Source organism: Cervus canadensis, chromosome 1 (assembly GCF_019320065.1).
Source record: "Cervus canadensis isolate Bull #8, Minnesota chromosome 1, ASM1932006v1, whole genome shotgun sequence".
Taxonomy (NCBI): Eukaryota; Metazoa; Chordata; class Mammalia; order Artiodactyla; family Cervidae; genus Cervus; species Cervus canadensis.
This window is the reverse complement of record NC_057386.1, coordinates 15,041,866-15,061,387: the sequence shown is the minus strand read 5'-3', so window position 1 is coordinate 15,061,387 and position 19,522 is coordinate 15,041,866. Positions and strand designations below refer to the sequence as shown.

At 36.4% G+C, this 19,522-nt stretch overlaps 1 protein-coding gene across 5 annotated transcripts in view; it reads left to right on the top strand.

The window, feature by feature from the left end:
- Positions 1-19,522, top strand: part of TANC2 (tetratricopeptide repeat, ankyrin repeat and coiled-coil containing 2) — a 371,222-nt gene that overhangs the window by 180,540 nt on the left and 171,160 nt on the right. For 3 of the 5 annotated variants that reach the window (XM_043465338.1, XM_043465355.1, XM_043465331.1), the window contains exon 5: positions 8,600-8,710. The exons of the other annotated variants lie outside the window; for them this stretch is intronic. In XM_043465338.1, the coding sequence (XP_043321273.1) occupies positions 8,600-8,710 (111 nt within the window). The remainder of the gene's footprint in view (positions 1-8,599; positions 8,711-19,522) is intronic. 5 annotated transcript variants of the gene reach the window in all.

The following is a 19,522-nucleotide window of genomic DNA, read 5'->3' as shown; positions in this document are numbered from 1 at the left end:
CTTCTGCTCTGAAAAAACATTTAGCCCTAATATCACATCCTCTAAATTTTGGTCAGTAGACAGCTTTATGAATGTATTCATGGTATCCTCTGACTTTGAAGTTATTACTTGCAAATAAATACTACTAATATACTAACTAATGTCTAGGTTGGTCATAACTTTTCTTTCAAGGAGCAAGCATCTTTAATTTCATTGCTGCAGTCACCATCTGCAGTGATTTTAGAGCCCCAGAAAATAAAGTCTGTCACTGTTTCCATTGTTTCCCCCATCTATTTGCCATGAAGTGATGGGACCAGATGCCATAATCTTAGTTTTCTGAATGTTGAGTTTTAAGCCAACTTTTTCACTCTCCTCTTTCACTTTCATCAAGAGGCTCTTTAGTTCTTCTTTGCTTTCTGCCATAAGTGTGGTTCATCTGCATATCTGAGATTGTTGACGTTTGCTCCTTGGAAGAAAAGTTATGACCGACCCAGACAGCATATTAAATAGCAGAGACATTATTTTGCCAACAAAGGTCCCGTCTAGTCAAAGCTATGGTTTTTCCAGTAGTCATGTATGGATGTGAGAGTTGGACTATAAAGAAAGCTGAGTGCCGAAGAATTGATGCTTTTGAACTGTGGTGTTGGAGAAAACTCTTGAGAGTCCCTTGGACTGCCAGGAGATCCAGCCAGTCCATCCTAAAGGAAATCAGTCCTGAATATTCATTGGAAGGACTGATGCTAAAGCTGAAACTCCAATACTTTGGCCACCTGATGCAATACCTGACTGATTGGAAAAGACCCTGATGCTGGGAAAGATTGAAGGTGGGAGGAGAAGGGGCCGACAGAGGATGAGATGGTTGGATGGCATCACTGACTCAGTGGACATGAGTTTGAGTAAGCTCTGGAAGTTGGTGATAGACAGGGAAGCCTGGGGTGCTGCAGTCCATGGGGTCGCGAAGAGTCGGACATGACTGAGCGATTGAACTGAACTGAACTGACTATCTAATATACCATTTCAAATTGCATTTTTTGTTACTTCTCTGTAGCAGTTGGCTGTGTTACTGTTCGTAAATAGTTGTTTTGTACTTTATTGAATTATTTATTTAAAATTATTAATGTCATTTCAGTTATTTAGATTTTACTTGTTCAGAGTTTGTTTCGTTTTCATTATTAGGAAGTTAGTATTGAAGTCTTTAGGTGATAGATACTTTCTTTAAAAGAATGTACTTAGAAAAAAAAAAAGAATGTACTTTGGTATTCAAATCCCTAAATTTTCAACAGACTGAGTATTTCCTCTGTACTTAGATAGCTGCTATATTCTTTGTGTTATGTTCAGATGAGCTCCTCCTTTTCATTGGGACCATATTGCTGTAAGTTGATGCTGATAGCTACCTTTCAGTTTTTTTAGAAAGTGGATATAGTTGCTGTTAGTTTGGAAATTGTAAAACTACATAATATTGCTTTTTTGTTCAAATAAAATGAACTCTTAATTTCTTCTTTTTAAAGCTGTTCTCTGTGTTCAGTGGAGATAGGGAATGTTTGTATGAGAGTCCATCATGGATAACTAGTGGCCACACACTGATATTTGTATTGGTAAACACAGTTGACTTCACTTTGCCACACTGCACACATTTCATATACTTACATTCATACAGGTTTCAAAGAGATCAGATTTCAAATAGTCTGTTGTCAGAAATATGTATATTGTGTTTCTAACTATTAATGTATCTTTATTCAGATTTAAAATAAATGTGTTCTGATTATTTGATACTTCACAGAATAGCATGGGTGTAAAACAACATGCAGTCATTTTTGTTTGTAGTTTAGAGTCAGAAGAATGGGGAGACTAAAGAAGGTAACACATGGTATTTGGGAAAGAAGCAAGGAGAAATGTATAAAACATATACTTCATTTTTTATACTTTATAGATGAAAAGAGAACCAGAAAGGTACTTTGCCAGCGTAATGTTAATTTTGTAATTGGTTGGAGCAGTAAAGTTTTATTTTTCATTATAATGTGTCAGAAGCTCTTTTCTATAGTGGACTAGCCATTATTTGATAAAGACTATCATGTCACATTTTAATTTCCTCTTTCTGGGTTGCATCTGAGGGTGTTCATTTCCTTTATATGTTTTTTCTTTTCTATAAATAGATACTTTCTTCTTGCTAAAAAACAGGAAACTATATGAATTACAGTTCTTTCTTTTCATCTGCTTTTCACTTATATCTAGCTGGTGTCAAATTGTCATATTCTATTGGTTTTTCTCTCTCAATTTTTTTAAACTTGTTTTTGATCCCTCTGTTTTAGGGGATTCATTTGTTTTTTGTTGCATAACTGGCAAAAGTTCCTTGGCATTCTTCCTTTATTCACGGTGTGGTGTGTGTCACCATTTAAGCACAGTTACGAGAAGAGGTTGATCAGGATAGATTGGAAGGATACTGTTCTTACCATTTCCCAGTTTTAAACCACCATTAGATTGGGGGTTATGAAGGAGGAAATAAAGAGTATCACAAACAATCTCTCTCCTTCTACCCTTCCTTCCCACCCTTACTCCAGGAAATCCATTGTTACTCAAAGGTTTATTTTTCTAGTAAATGTTTAGGAACTAAAATATTATGAATGTTTCAAGAGTCTGCCTATGAAAGCTCTGTTAAAAACTTTTTAAAATGCAGTTTTTTCTTTCCAAATAAATTTTCCACTCTCTCTCTCTACTTCCTTAACAGTTAAATGGTTCATATCTTTCCTCCTAAGTTTTCTTCTAAGAATTATATAACTTTAACTTATATTTAGGTCTTTGATCCATTTTGAGTTAATTTTTGTATTTGGTATAAGATAAGGTTCCAGCTTCATTGTTTTGCATACACATATCCAGTTTTCCCAACACCATATATTGAAAAAATTCTCCCCTTTAAATGGTCTTAGTATATTTGTCAAATCATTTGACCGTAGGTTTTATTTCTGAAATCTCTATTCTATTCTATTGTCTGTGTGTCTGTCTTTATGCCAATACCACACTTTTAATTCTGTAGCTGTATAGTGAGTTTTGAAATCATAAAATTTAATATCTCCAACTTTGTTCTTTTTAAAATTATTTTGGCTATTCAGAGTTTCTTGAGATCCATATGAATTTTAGGATGACTTTTTTATCTATGCAAAAAAAAATCTGGGATTTTGATAAGGATTGCATTGAATCTATGGATCACTTTGGGTAGTATTGCCATCTTAACAATATTAAGTTTTACAATTCATGAACAAGGGTTTTCTTTCCACTTACTTATGTCTTCTTTATTTTCTTTCAGCAACTTTTTGTAGTTTCAGTGTTTCAGGTCTTTAGCTTCCTTTATTAAATTTATTTGTAGGTATTTTTTGTTGCTATTTTAAATTGAATTGTTTTCTTAATTTCTTCTCCAGATTGTTCACTAGTAGTGAATTTTTGTATGTTGGTTTTGTGTCGTACAACTTAGATGAGTTCATTTATTGGTGGAATCTTCAGGATTTTCTATATTTACGATTTTGTCATCTGCAAACAAAAATAATTTTGCTTCTTTCTTTCTAATTTGGACGTCTGTACTTCTTTTTCTTGCCTGTAACTAAAATCTTTTTATCCTCCTTTCACATTTGACAGTGAATTTGTCTTTAGATTAACCTTACTAAGTATGCATTTAATCTCAAAACCAACTTTGTGAAAGTACTTTTTTGGTGCTTTATGTTCCACTCATCTTTATATTTATCCTTCAGTTCTCATTTTCCTGGTCCTTGCTTTGTTGGATCTGGCTCCATACCATTCTCCCATGAGTATCTGAGTCTTATGCCAATTTCTCCATAGAAGTTCCCCTTTGCTGTGAAACATTTATTGAAGACAAATACTTAAGTAGTTATTAAAATTTATATTTTAATGTCTTTATAGTTGGTTGGGGCTTCCCTGGTGGCTCAGCTGATAAAAAAAAAATCCACCTGCAACGTGGGAGACCTGAGTTCAATCCCTGGGTTGGGAAGATCCCCTGGAGAAGGGAACAGCCACCCACTCCAGTATTCAAGCCTAGAGAATTCCACGGACTGTGTAGTCCATGGGGTCACAAAGAGTCAGACACAGCTGAGCGAATTTCACTTACAGTTGCTTGAGCAAGGTGTGCTTCAGCATCATCTACAGCATCTCCGTTTACAGAGGAACTTCCATAGATGGATTTTCTTTTTCACCATTAACATTTCTTTATGATCTATCTGATTGCTCTTAATCCCCTGTCCTCTACCCCTCAGTGATCTTGGTAAAAATTAACGAGTACAGACACATTGGTCTCTCTTCAAAGGAGGCTTCGAATGATGGATACTTTATATCCTGGGATTGCTTTAAAAAATAAATAAATAAACTCATAGCTTGAGAGTTGTAGTGCTAAAAGAGTGATTGAGAAGAAATCCTAACTTTTACCCATAGATGTTAATACTTTCAGAAATGAGGCCTTGATTTCTATTTTGTTTCAACTTTTTTCATTAGATGATGTCCTCTAGCGATCCATTTTCATGAGATATTTATAGATATCTCTCTCTAATCTGGTGTCCACAGAGTTTAGTGTGCTTTAGAATCACTTGGATGATTCTAAGCACAGATTGCTGAGCCTATACTGTCTCAAGTTTCTGGTCCTCAGCTGGTTTGACATGGGGTCTGATCATTTGCATTTCTAACAAATTCCCAGGTGATGCTTTACTGCTGGTCCAGGCACCACAGTCTGAGAACTAGCGGTGTAAATCATACTATTTAACTTTCTATACTCACATATTTCTCTTTGTCTAACCTAGACCATTATGACTTGGGTTTTCTACCACTTTCTAAGTTATAGCCTGTTTTCTTCAACATCATTTCCTTTTCAGTTTTAAAAACCTAATTGGTAATAGCGCTGTTCTTATCATTCCCCCATGGCATCTTAGACATCTTTGTTTTACCCCTCTGTCACACAGTTCAGACTTTCCAAAGCATGCTGTATCTGTGATGGTGATGATGATGACGATAACACCTGAAACAATGATAAAAACAGCTAGCATTTATAAAGGATATTCTGTGCTGGGCACTTTTCTAACCATTTTATTTGAGTTAATTCATGTAATCCTTGCAACTGTCCCCTGCTGTAGCTACTGTTATTAACCCTAAGTAACTGATGAGGAAACTTAGGCACAGAAAAGTTCTCACAGCTAGGAAAAAGTGGAAGAGATGGGATCTAACTTAGGCTTTCTAGTCTCAGGGCTCAGATCCTTCATTCCTCTGTTATCCAGTCCTTTCCTCCTATGCTGTTGAATTGACCAAAAAGTTCTGTTGGGTTTTCCAATAAGATCTTATACCATGTTATACTGCCTTTCCATTCTCTGTCTTGAAACCATGTGCTTATTTTGTTTTCCATAATCATAGTCTCTTTGCCCCAGGCCTAGTAAGGCTAACTTGCCCAGTTTCTTATTACCTGTAAGTGCTAGAGCTACAACCTCAGTCTCTCAAATGACTGAGCCCATACTCTACTAGGATTCCCCGGTGGCTCAGACAGTAAAGAGTCTGCCTGCAATACGGGCGACCCGGGTTTGATCTCTAGGTCAGGAAGATCCCCTGGAGAAGGAAATGGCAGCCCACTCCAATATTCTTGCCTGGACAATCCCACGGATGAAGAAGTCTGGCAGGCTACAGTCCATGGGCTCACAAAGAGTCTGACATGACTGAGCGACTTCAGTATACTCTAATCAGTATGCATCCTCTGCATACAGTATGCATCTCAACTCAGCCATATACTCAAACTCAGGTCTCTCACAGTATAAGAATCATATACCCAGTATTGGTTCAGATTTCAGATTAGTGGTTTCCTGTTGTCTCTTATATCACAGCAGAATACCTGGTTTGGTTTTAGAGTCCCCTTTGTTGTTGTTTAGTTACGAAGTTGTGTCTGACTCCTTTGCAGCTCTGTGGACTGTAACCCACCAGGCTCCTCTGTCCATGGAATTTCCCAGGCAAGAATGGAGTAAGGTGCCATTTTCTTCTTCATTAGAGTCCCCTACTCATCTTATTTCAGCCACTTAAAAAAAACTATTTGGTAAACCCTTTGACACAGAGTTCTTTTACCCATCTAATTCATCTTATATACCATTGATTTTACAGTAAAGTGTTATTAGCATTCTAGGCTTCCAAACTGCTATGTCGCATCTTTCATGTTGACCAATTGTGTTCTCCACCAAGTAGTGGTAAGCATCTTGGACAATCTGTCATGCTTGTGATTGTACCTCCTGGGTGTGTTTGACTTAAGATAACACTGCTGCTACTGCTGCTAAGTCACTTCAGTCGTGTCCGACTCTGTGCGACCCCATAGACGGAAGCCCACCAGGCTCCCCCGTCCCTGGGATTCTCCAGGCAAGAACACTGGAGTGGGTTGCCATTTCCTTCTCCATAAGATAACACTAGTTCTCTATAATTTGAGTGAGAGCAACGTTATAATCTACCTTATAAAATAATGTAAATTCATTGTTAGACATGTATAGTGTCCCATAGATGACAGTTAGAGATGAAGGTAGAAAATAATTAAATGTCCACTGTGAGCTATAAAGGTAACAATTGGAACTCCCTGAGAAAAGAAAATAGAGAAGTCTACATGGTATTGAATTTTCCAGATCTCTAGGATCTTGATTTTCCCGCTTGACTTCATCTCATAATTCTTAAACATTCTTCCTACCTCCCTCAACTTCTCCTGCCATCCTTCAATTTCTTTCTTACATATCTACCCTCAGTTGCTGATTTCTGTCTGTCTACTAGCCCCAAATTTCATTATAAAAATTGTTACTAAAATTTTTAGATGTATAGGGTCCCTTGAGCAGGGACCAGGGCTGTCTTTGTCAGAACTCAGCAGGTAAAAGAATTATTCTACTGCAGTGATAAAATAATAAAATTCTAGGAAAGTATTTAAGAGATTTAAGAATTAAAATATTAAAAATTTCTCCTATACAAAGCAATATTGGATAAATAAAATGTTTTATTATTTTTGAATTGGTGAGATTACAATGAAAGAGGTTCTAATATTGGCTGCAGATAAAGTAGCCTGCAGATATGCGTATAAGTCACTTGAGATCTTCATTTGTGATAGTGATTTTTTAAAAATAGGCTCAAGTTTTACAGTTAACAGAGGTGAGAATTCTGCTGTTCCAAAGCTTGCTTTTGGCAGAGAACCATTCTGTTAGCACCCTCAGTCTTGGTTGCCATGGGGACAGTAGACTTTATTTTAACATACGCTTAAAATATACATACATACCCTAAGATTTAAGTGTGATTTAGTTCACTGTAGATTTTGAGTATCAAAAATACTTTCTATTTTTTAAAGACTTTGTATTTTTGACCTCCAAAGAAAATAAAGTAGAATTCTGGTCATGGTAATGACAAAGTTTTACATTACTTTTTACATGGTCTTCTAGGAATAACTTAGAATCCCCCTGTGAATCAGTAATGGATGAGGATTTTGAAGAACATGCCGAAACTTTTGATAAAAGAAATGTGATCTTAAGCACTCACATGTCTGGAACACCTATAGTTATGATATAGTGTATATAATGCATACAAATCAACTTCAGATTTGGCTGGTACTTTTGCCACCAGTATTATACTAAGCACATTCATCCTATTAACAGTTTATTTCATAGAATTCAGTTTAAAAGTACCAAAGCAGTCTTCATAATTTTAACTTTTAATATATTTAACTATTTAAATGTATATCAATAATGTTCCTTAACATTTTTGCCTAAAAATCATTAAATAAAATTCACACTAGCTTTTAATATGAAGACTTTCAATTCATGAATTATGCTTTTTTTGTTCATTCATTCCTTACAAGATTGAGTGAATTCCATGGCATGGAATATTACTGTTCCATAGACCTCATAATTATATTTGTAACCAAATCACATCTCTTTATCTTTAGCAGCCAGTTGCAAACTCTCATGGCCTAGTTAATATCTTAGTCCACTAGCAGTTTTGACTTCTTACCTAATAGCTGAGCAGTTAGGTAATTGATTTCCTTGTTAAGCTAAATAGGTTAATCCTACTTAAGGTAGTTATCACAACCCGGTGTTGTATTGATAGTTATTTCTGGATAAAGAAAACTTTTGGTTACATTTATTATAAACAAAATCTTAAAGCTTAGTCCTATACTTTAGTCAGTTAATACCTGCATTTAACGGCAAAAGAAGACAAAATCAGAAAGCTCTTTGCTTTATAAGGAAAGAGAAAATAGCTAAAGGTAATAGACTTGACAGGTACAACTTACACTCATAATTTTAATGATTAGATTTTAGTTTTTCCAGTTGGCAGTGACTTTTTAACAAGGCCCATCTCCTCTATGAAGAATGCGGTCAATTTTTTTCTGGCACAAAAAAAAAAAAAAAAATAGGGTAACCTGATCTGAGTCTGACAGAGTGTGTCGTTCATTTAAGTGCTTCCATCTGTTGCCTGCTGTTCCCCTTACTCATGACCCCTCTATGTTTCTCTTTCCTTTCTCTTTCCCTGTTTCTCTTTCCTTTTTCTTCCTTTCTTTCTGTTTTCCTCTCTCTCTCTCTCCTTTTTTTTTCCCCTCTCCCTCTCTCTCTGTCTCTATTTTTGTCCTTAGCCCCTCTGAGGAAGGCAAAGTTTGTTGAGAGCCCACGAATTCCAGAATCCGAGCTTGGCTCACCAACCCTCACTTCAGCTCAGAAACTGGACGTGGATGCATACTGCCCTGGTAAGCGTGCATGCAAAGTATCTGCTTTGAAAGAGGGAGGTTTGGATTAGGCCCATCCAACAGAGCAGTGTTTTGCATGTATATTATTCATAAAATCACAGCTGTTATCTCTTGTGCAATTGACTGTGTATTTTCCTTATTAGAGCAGTTTCTACTGAACATCCTTTTTGATTATTGATATAATTATGTAGATATTGAAAACAGCTTCAAGGATAATTTTCAAAAGAACCAAAATAATTTGGTAGATACATTCTCAGGGTGATTTGTGTGACCTGAGATACTTGAAGAAATTTTGCTTTGGCCATGTCCACTCAGCAGTGTTCAAGTGTGAATAAAAATGTCAGTTCAACCCTAATCCTTTGCATATGATCTTTTTTTTTTTTGCCTTAATCCCTGTTGGTTTTCTGAACAGTTATAGAAAATAGTTGTGATGTTGGAAACATTATACTTGAGTTAGGAAAAAAAGTTACCGTTTCCTGATTTGGACTCCTGGACACTCACTGTTAGAAATACCTCTCCCCATGAATGGCCTGTCAGCACATGTGGGAGTTCACTAAAACCCTTCTTGTGTGGGAGCCAAGCTGACACAGACTCATTATCAATGCTTAGATTCTTCCAAACTTAGATGAGTTGCTTGGCAACATCCTTTACACTTACTCTACAGTGAGTCTATAGAGCCATGTTAGAAATGTTCACAGCTCTAGTTGAGTATACAGATCAGAGCTTCAGTAAAGAACTTTAGGAGACTTGGTTTTAGGTCTGTTGTTTATTCCTGCTTATTAAAATCAATGTTAAACCACAGTGGATACAACTACTGCATATTTACCGTACTAGAGATTAGCAGAATAAGGTGATTTCTAGTTCTAGGTAAGATATCAGTAGCTGTAATCTGAAATGTCAAGCTAATATACCTCTGAAGCCAGGTAAGACATGTATTTTTTTTAAAAAGACAGGAGGCAAAAAACTTGAGGCAAACCTAATCAGAGATATTTGAGTTTATGAACCAGCGTTGAATATTGAAGGACCTTGGGGATTTCGCTTTCAAGTTGCAGAACCTTGGTCTTCATCCACTGTTGTAAATGACTTTCATTTTTAAATCAATCACAGGTAGGTGTTAGAAACCAACTTTTCTGTTTCTAAAAGGAACAAAGTAGCGTCTTAAAATGACACTGTAGCACTTTGTTAAAAGAAGCCCTGTTTTGAGGTATTGTCACATTTCTTGGACATTGGAATATTATACTCTGCATTTCTTATGCAAATTTAGTATAATAAAGTAAAATAATTAAATGCACTAATTCTCTGTTCCTGCATTGAGTTTTGGAAGAGAGGTTTGGAAGAAAAAAGAGGTCTTTTCTTTTTCAGATTTGCAAATCAGAATTAGTGTGGGGGGACTAATCTTTCACTTCCTGATTGCCCTATCTGACATCTTTAATCTAATCTAGTGATTGTTACTGTCAAGAAGCAAGGGAGCTGCTGTTATTTAGAATGCCAGTGCTGAATCACTGTGAAAAATCTTGTCCATGTTATTACTTATGAATATTTTTTTCCACAAACATGAATCTTCGCTGAATTGGAATTGAACCAAACTAAACCTCAATTAACATTTTCAGAAAACCAGGAAGAAACTAAAGCACATTGCCAAAATGTTAATTGCCTTCTCTGCGGTCTCTCCTTTTCTTATCTGAAGCAGATTTAAGGCATAGACGCTTCTTAGTGATTTGTTCTTTTATAACAAATTCTGTGAAAATAAGTTTCTGCTGAGATAAGATTAGTGACCTGAGGGTTGAAGCTGTAATCTTCTACATAGTACCAAAAATTAACAATAAACAAGTCAATTTAGTATACTCATAAAGCAAACAAATAATCCATTCTTTCTGAATTTCTCTTACATAGGATATACTAACAGAATAATGATCATATTAATATTTTATGATATACATAATAATGCCATTAAAACTAGTGATCTGATATCTTCCTGCTTTATTTATTATCACATGCAAATTTGGAAAGAAAGTATATGTCACAGAGGCAACAAGCATAAGCTAAAGGTTAAATGAGCACTGGTTCTCAAATTTTAGCATGCTTCTCTGGTGGCTCAGTGGTAAAGAATCCACCTGCCAATGCAGGAGGTGCAGGTTGAATCCCTGGGTTGGGAAGATCCCCCAGAGGAGGAAAGGGCAACCCACTCCAATACTCTTGCCTGGAAAATCTAATGGACAGAGGAGCCTGGTGGGCTACAGTCCATGGGGTTGCAAAGAGTCCGACATGACTTAGCGACTAAACAACAATACCAGCAAGAATTACCTGGAGGACTTCTTCAAAGGCAGGTCGTGGGACCCGACCCCAGAATTCCGGGTTCAGTAAGCCTGGGTAGGTTGAGAATTTGCTTCTCTAACAAACCTGCAGCCGGTGCTGAAGCTGCTGGATGAGGTGCCACACTATGAGGACCAGCTGGTTACAGGGTGGCTGCAGGCTGCACCCTTCAGGCTCACTCTGCTGCTGACTTCTGAGGAGTAATTGGTGATGTTGTTTCTTTATTATCCAGACCTCAACATTGTGGTGTCTGTATTTTAGGTGGGAAGAAGAAAGCTTTTGTTTCTGAGAAATGGACATGTATTTTCCTTGGTTTGTCTTTTGGTCCATGGTATCTGAGTACCTGTAACTAGTTTTCAGTGTTGTCCTGCCAGGAAAAGGAAGTTGTGGATCAAATCAGAGCAAGTCGTTGATGTTTGGTCTACAGGGACTAGGGAAGGCTACAATGGGATATAGATATTGATCCAGATTATTCGTCTAATAAACTGAGGGATTCAGTCTGTATAGCATTAGATTCTAGAATACTGAAGTTTTACTGTCCCTCAAATCAGATTTGTTGTATGCAGACAATGTGAGGAACAGTACAAGTAAACAGTATGTTTTGGTTCTGCAACTGAAACCATAGAGATGATCGATGATGTTACATAACTGAACTTCCAGAGTCAGGGGGAGGTCAAGTGAATTGTGTTTGATAATCGTCTTACAGTGAGGAAATTAGGACCTAGAGAATTTGAGTGATTTGTGTGAGGGTATAAGCAGGATTTATTGTTGAACAGAAATACAAGTGCCTCTAACTTTATTACTGTGTAAAATTCTATAAGCATCCCTTGCTTGACCCTTAAATTAAAAAGTAGAAAATTCAGTTTTCAAGTATGAGACAAGACTGTATTCTCTTTTAGGGTAACCAACTGATATCAGTGATTGCAGTGAAACAATTGCCTAAATAAGAGAACACACTCATCCTACCCTCTAACTTTTCTGCCTACAGCATTGGTTATTAGCTGTGTGATTTTAGGCAAGTCACTTAACTTGTCTAAGCTTCAGTTTCCTCATCTGTAAAAATGGAAATGGTAATCTTAAATCAGATTAATAAATACAGAGCACTTAGTAGAATGCTTGTTTTATAGTAAATGCTTATAAATGTTAGCTAATTTTGTTATTATTATAGTGATGATCCTGAGTGTATAACACAAGATCTTAAAAGTGTTTTTAAACAGGAAATACAAGATGTAAAGGTTTATGGTCATTTTTAGTTAGAATGTATCTGCCTATGTTTCAGTTACAGTTGTCCTCTTAGTAGTTTTGTGATCTTGAACATGTTGTGTAATTTCTTGGTGCCTCAGTTTCCTATCACAGTAGCGTTACATATAACATGATGTTACTTGATAATTTAACAAATTAAATATATATTTGCATAGATACATGAATACACACTCAAAGGGGGAAATGTCCAGAAGAATACACCAAACTAACCTTGGTTGCCTAAAGAGGGAGAGAATTGGGATTCTGTTTGCTGTCAGAAGAGAGAGTAGCACTCATGAGCTAATGTTCATGTTAGCAGTGGTTGTAGCTGACTGGTGGGATTACAGGTGATTTTTTTTTTCTTTATTGGGCAGTATGTGTTAGTTTCAGAGAGCTCAGGTTCTGAAATTAACTCTGCATTTAATTCCTGACTCTCTCACCTACTAGCTGTGTGACTACATGTAACATTCATAGCCTTAAATTCCTTGTGGGATTGTGATTAAAAACAGCTCTTTTTTTTTTTTTAACAATAAATCTTACTCATAGAGTTGTTAAGATTAAGTAAAATAATGTATATGACAGATGCTCAGCTCAGGTGAAATAAATAAGAAATATATTACCCTTCCTGTTGTTCATCATCATCATTATACTTTTTCTTTTCCAAAATTTCTGCAGGGAATTTGTATTGAGATTTTTTTAGTAATCAGATGCTAGTTTTTTTCAAGCTTTTTATGTTGCACATTATAACAACACATAATTTCAGGTATAGAAATGAACCTCGATACAGATGGCAAGCCAAGTTGACAGTTTTATAGGACTTTTGATACATGTGCAAGGTTAAGAGCCAAAGTCCAGACCAGAGTTCTGAAAATAGACAGGCTTTTATCCACAGCAGATACTTTCAGGAATTTGAGATTAATCTTTTTGTAATAGATCCTTTTGAATCTCTTTAAAAATGGCACTGTCCTTCAAAAGACAATGTTATTTAAGGTGACAACAAAATTAGGATGTATTTGAAACTCAGGAATGGAAGAGAGTTTTATGATACTTTCTTACTTGAAAGTGCATATTCATATTTATATAGTTTTTGAATTCATAAAAGACTTTTCATTTGGATTTCTTAACAGCATTGTGTATTCTATAGCACAAGTGCAAACCACTGTACATGATGAAATATTTCACATAAAGTGAGTAGTTCCTTGATTCCTCTTTTCCCAACTCCTGTGTAGTCATGGTCATTCCACTTAGAAGAAAAGGATGATCTGTTTTCTCATCTTCTGTTGTTTGTTTGTTTTTCTGAAAACATTATCAGATGTTACCTTTATTCCAAATGGTTTGGCATTCTTCTTTACTTTGCTGTGAATTTTATACTTTAGAGATAAAACCTTCTGTTTGGTTTTTGATTGGCTTATGGGTACCAGGAGCCTTTTTCTTGTAATTCACAGCTTCTATTATGTTGTATTTGTATTTCTTATGTCTACTGTGTTGAAAACACAGGTATACTGCAAGATTTTTAACCAGAGTTAAATTCGTGAGTTATGGGTGAAGGGTTTCTGAACCCCTTAAAATTATATACAAACACTCTTCTACATGCACCTATGTACTTCTTTCTGTTAATATAACAGCTTCTCAGAGTGATCTGTAACACATCTTTCCCTACTACCCACCCCCAAAAAGAAGGAGAAAAATGCTGTTATAAATGTTGAAATAAAATGAAGGTTGTTAATGGTACAACTGTTAGAACAACAACAACAAAAACCCCACCTAAATGTTGGGTAGTAGACAGACTTATAAATCAGATGAAGGTAGAAATGAACTGCATTGCTGCCCTAACCAGGATGTGAAAGTCCATATAACAACTAGAGAGAGGGAGCAGAGAGATAAACAGGAATGATTTCAGTGTATTTTTTTTTCTTTCTTTTTCTTTCTTTTTTTTTATTAGTTGAAGGCTAATTATTTTACAATATTGTAGCGGGTTCTGTCATACATTGACATGAATCAGCCATGGAGTTACATGTATTCCCCATCCCGATCCCCCCTCCCACCTCCCTCTCCACCCGATTCCTCTGGGTCTTCCCAGTGCACCAGGCCCGAGCACTTGTCTCATGCATCCTTGAGATGGATGAAACTGGAGCCCATTATACAGAGTGATTTCAGTGTATTTTAAGCATGAGAGATACTGCCTGAAAACTGATTGTGAGCATAAGCACATCAAAGAGCTAGAATAAGAGAATGAATAGCTTTTCATCCACATACTCCTTTATCAACTAATAAGTTCTTAACATGTTAGAAAGTTCTTTCAGTGGACAAGTGCTTTATTGAATAGAACTTTTCACTTTGAACGTTTTCAGTTGTTTTCTTGATTTACATTTTATCATTATTTAAGAAATTAGCCATCTTTTTAAATCGAAATATAGTGAATTTACAATGTGTGCTAATCTCTGCATACAGCACAGTGACTCAGTTATACACATATAGACCTTCTTTTTGTAATATTCTTGTCCATTATGGCTTTTCACAGGCTATTGAATATATAGTTCTCTGTGCTACAGTAGAACCTTGTTGTTTATCCATCCTCTGTATACTAGTTTACATCTGCTAACCCCTAGCTCCCAATCCTTCCCTCCCCCATTAACTGTCTTTTAACTGACCTTTAGATTAACTCTTCTCAAGGTGTTTTACATCACAAATTATAAAGACTTGGCCTGTAAGTATGGTGCTTAGATCTGTAATTTAGTTAGGTATCCAAATGGAAGTTTTTTTAATTAACTCTAAAATCTATCTTAACTTTGGGTTTTTTGAGGCAGTGAAATGCACTAGTTTAGACTGCAGACCCGGGAGCCAGGCTGCCTGTGTTCAAATACTGAGTCTACCACTTTGTGCTAGTATGACCTTGGGCATATTACTTAGTGTAAGAATGATTAATTTCCTTATCTGTAAAATGGGGATTATAATATTACCTGTATCGTAGGAATGCTGTCAAGATGTAATAATTAAAATATATAAAATAATGACAATTATGTGGTCCAGAGTTAGTTTTAATAAATCTTAGCTACAGTTAAAGTGTTCCACAGCCTTTACTACTTTTCCTCTAAGAATGCTATGTGTGGAACTTTCCTGATGGCCCAGTGGTTAAGAATCTGCCTCCCAATACAGGGGACATGGGTTCAGTTCCTGGTTGGGGAATTAAGATTCCACATGCTGTGAGGCAACTAAGCGCATGCACAACAACTAGAGAGAGGCCTCTGTGTCACAACTAAGATCCATTGCAGCCAAATAAATATTGAAAAAATGCTGTGGGTAAGATTATCATTATCCTTTTTATGAGAGCACTTCACAAAGAGGATAAAATTGCACCTATAACCTGCTGTCACTGGCCTGTTTCCATAAGCAGTCTATGTATAGATACTAAGCTTTGTGGGTTTTGGTTGTTTTTTTTTTTTTTAATGAAGGCAGTTTTTCATAGTGATAAATAGCCCTGGGATCATATAAACTTGGCTAAGTCTAACCATGCCACTTACTAGTTGTATAACTTTTATTATTTAGTTTTACTGATTTTCTGGTTCTTCATCTGTAAAGTACAGAGAGTAATATCATGTACTCCATAGGGTGTTTGTGATGATTAATTAAGATATAAGGTACTTACTAGCACAAATTTCTGGAGCATCAGTTATTATGATGAATAACATCTCTCACATATATATATATATATATGTTATTATAAATTTATTTCTGAAAAAAAGCAGTTTTATGTTCTTCTTTCCCTATGCAATATATATATGTTCCTGCAGCCTAGTATTCATGAAAAATTCAGTGGAACAAAGAAGAGATGGAAAGATATTCTTGACTTGTGTTTTGATACTTAAGAAACTAGAGATTTTAGGAATTCTGTATTTGATGTCACCACTGCCATCCTTTATCTCTAAGTCACTTGAAATCCTCTTTGTCTCTCTGTTTTTCCTTGTTTAGAAGTTGTTTGTTATAACATTTAAATTTAGGGAATTCCCTGGCAGTCCAGTGATTAGGATTTCATGCTTTCACTGCCAAGGGTCCAGGTTCAATCCCTGGTCAGGAAACTAAGATCCCACAAGCCACCAGGATCATCCAAAAAAAAATTAGTTAAAAAGAAAAAATGACAGCCTAGGCTGTGGTCATCTCAGGGTTCAACTGGAGAAGGCTTGTCTTTCAGGTTTATTATGCTTATGTTTGTTGAAGGATTCGGTTCCTCTAGGCTGTTGGAACAGAGGGCCTCAGTTCTTTGCTGGCTTTTATCAGAGGCCACCCTCAATTCCTTGCCATGGGTACTTGTCCACAGGTGACCTCACCCATGGCAGCTTGCTTCCTCAGAACAAGCAAGATAAGAGAGACAGTTTTTTATAACTTAGTCTGAAAAGTGGCATCGTATCACTTTTTGTTGTATTCTCTTCATTAGATGCAAGTTCCATCTCACACTCATGGGAGTCAATTGAAATTTTAAAGTTGTTTAAGTGAAGCAATGAATTCTCCTTGCTTTTTCTGTATATTGATACATGCTATTCTGTATTCTGCTTTCCTGGTGGCTCAGATGGTAAAGAATCTACCTGCAATGCAGAAGACCTAGGTTCAATCCCTGGGTTGGGAAGATCCCCTGGAGAAGGGAACAACTACCCACTCCAGTATTCTGGCCTGAAAAATTCCATGGACAGAGGAGCCTGGCAGCGTACAGTCCATGGGGTCACGAAGAATAGGACATGACTGAGCAACTTTCACTTCACTTCATTCTGTATTCTGGAAGCACAAATCCTTCTCATCCTTGTCTCCATAGTATTACTAGTATCCCTCCCTTTTATATTCAGAATTCCCTTGCTGTTCTTCTAATAACTGTTTATAGGTCTGTCTTCTTGCCTAATCTCTACTGTTTCGGTTCAGTGAAGTACCTCTTCCTAAAATCGTCTTTTTCTCTTTAAGTCTGAGTAACTACATCACATTATTTCAATGTGCAGGTTCTAGAAAAAATTTCAGATTTGGAAGCCAACAGAGAATACATTTGCCATGTAGACAAAGGTGACTTTTGAAGATAATAATTTTCCTACTGTAATCAGTATACAACTGCCTTGCTTTCCACATTAAAAAATTGTATGATGGGTAAGGAAATCCAGGTCAATAGGGGAATAATATGGAAATATTTGTATTACACAAGTAATGCATTTTTGCCATATTTTGTATCTCACATGTATGTCTATTCAAAGCAGTTATTGGAAACCTCAGTTTAAAACCCAAAGGAGCATTCAGTGATGAACAGTCTTACAGATTTTTATGAAACATTTAAGGTTCTTTTAATACTGCTTTTCATTTCAGCTAAATAGTCATCATCATACATAGATGTACACATAGTATGTCTCAGCATTGGAGGCAGTTATGTAGCAAGGAAACACTAGTGTAGGAGTTGCCAAGCAGTGAGTGCTTTCTGTCTGTCTGTCCTGCCTCTGCAGTGATTCTCGCTTCCAGTGGGAGAGAATCAGAATAGTGGGATGTTGTAATGGAAGATTATAAGTATTTAAAAGCCTCTTCTCTAAGCTAAGTGCCAAACTAATGAATTTTTTAAGATGCAGAAAGTCTCTAATCTTATAAAAATTTTGTCCCCAAATAGCACAAGGGAGAACCACCGTGTGTGTGTGTGTGTGTGTGTGTGTGTGTGTGTGTGTTCAGAGGATTTTTTCCCCCCATTTGTTTCTGTATGTCTGTAAGTTATTAGTAAAAAGAGTATAGGATTATTAGTAGATAAATTTACTTTTTAGGCAGCATTTTTTCCTTATCCAGCTTTATTGAGATATAATTTACATGTAATATTGTGTAAGTTCATTGTGTATAACATGATTTTTATGTATATGGATTATTGAGGAAATTTATGGAATCTCTCCAGAAAATTGTACCCACATACAAAATTTTGCCTATTGTCTGAGTTTTGAAAAAATTAAACTTTTGGTCTGTTTGCCATCTGTTAACAGTTTTTTCTGAAAACCAGTCTAAGCAAACCAAAACGAATAAGAATCCATGAGTAGAATTTTCCAAGGAAAGTTACGTTACTGCTAACTCCTATTCTGTACCCTAAAACTAGGTATCTAAATACTGCAACTGGAGAGATGCCCTAAAAGCAGATTCTTTAACTTAGATTCTAGGTGAGTTAATTTAAAGAAGGCAGCAAGAAAGTCATTAGGAAGAAAGTGGGTGAAAGGAAGGGTAAATAGGAGAAATTCAAACACTTCTGCTTTTAAGACATGGAGTTCTGTGATTATAAGTTCCTTAGATTTCTCTGCACCTGTCTCAGCTAAAGCACTTTTTCCTCCTCAGTTGAGGATTAACAGTAACTTGTGTCATTGGTGCCTGACTTGGATCTCATTTTCCCATCCACCTCCAGGGACCTTTCTTCCCCACCTTTCTGCCCTCTAGACCCTCTGTATTGAGAGGTGATTCTCACCTAGAACTATGGAAAACATATCAGACCACTATCTTAACCTCTGACTTACATTTAATTTTAAAACAGACAAATTTTTCTAGAGAAGGTATTCAGAAACTGCTTAGCAATCACATTAAAAAGAAATAGAGTGCTTTCAGGCTGGCTGCATATTCTGCAACTCATCATGCTCTTCATCATTCCTACTGCCATTACTGCTAGCCATACCAGATGTGTTAAAATTGCTTATATCCTGAAGGTATTTGAGTTTGCAACCTCTGCTTTGGGTTACAGGGAGTGGTTACATTTTCTAGGAGGTGGCAGACCAGGTGACTCAGTGGCAAAGAATCTGCCTACCAAGCAGGAGACTCGGGTTCAATCCCTGGGTTGGGAAGGTCCCCTGGAAACAGCAGTCCACTCCAGTATTCTTGTCTGGATAATTCCATAAACAGAGGAGCCTGGTGGACTGCAGTCTATGGGGTCGCAAAGAGTCAGACACAACTGAGCAACTGAGCGCACACACACACACACAGAGAAATGGATGATGAAAGAATGAAAATTTCCCTTACTCCCTCCCTATTAAAACATGCAATTTCAGGAGATTCATAGACTTCCAGGAGAGTGTGAATCAGAGGATCTCATGTCGAGAGTTCTTGACTTAGATCCTTCAGTAGCTTATATATGCTACCATTTAGTGTATGGTTTGTAATTGGCTACTATGGTTTAGCTCTACCAGAAGAAAGTATTGTGCATGACTGAACAATTGAAATCTCATGTTACTTTAAAAAGAAAAAAACTAAAGGAGAATTTCCTCAACCAATAAC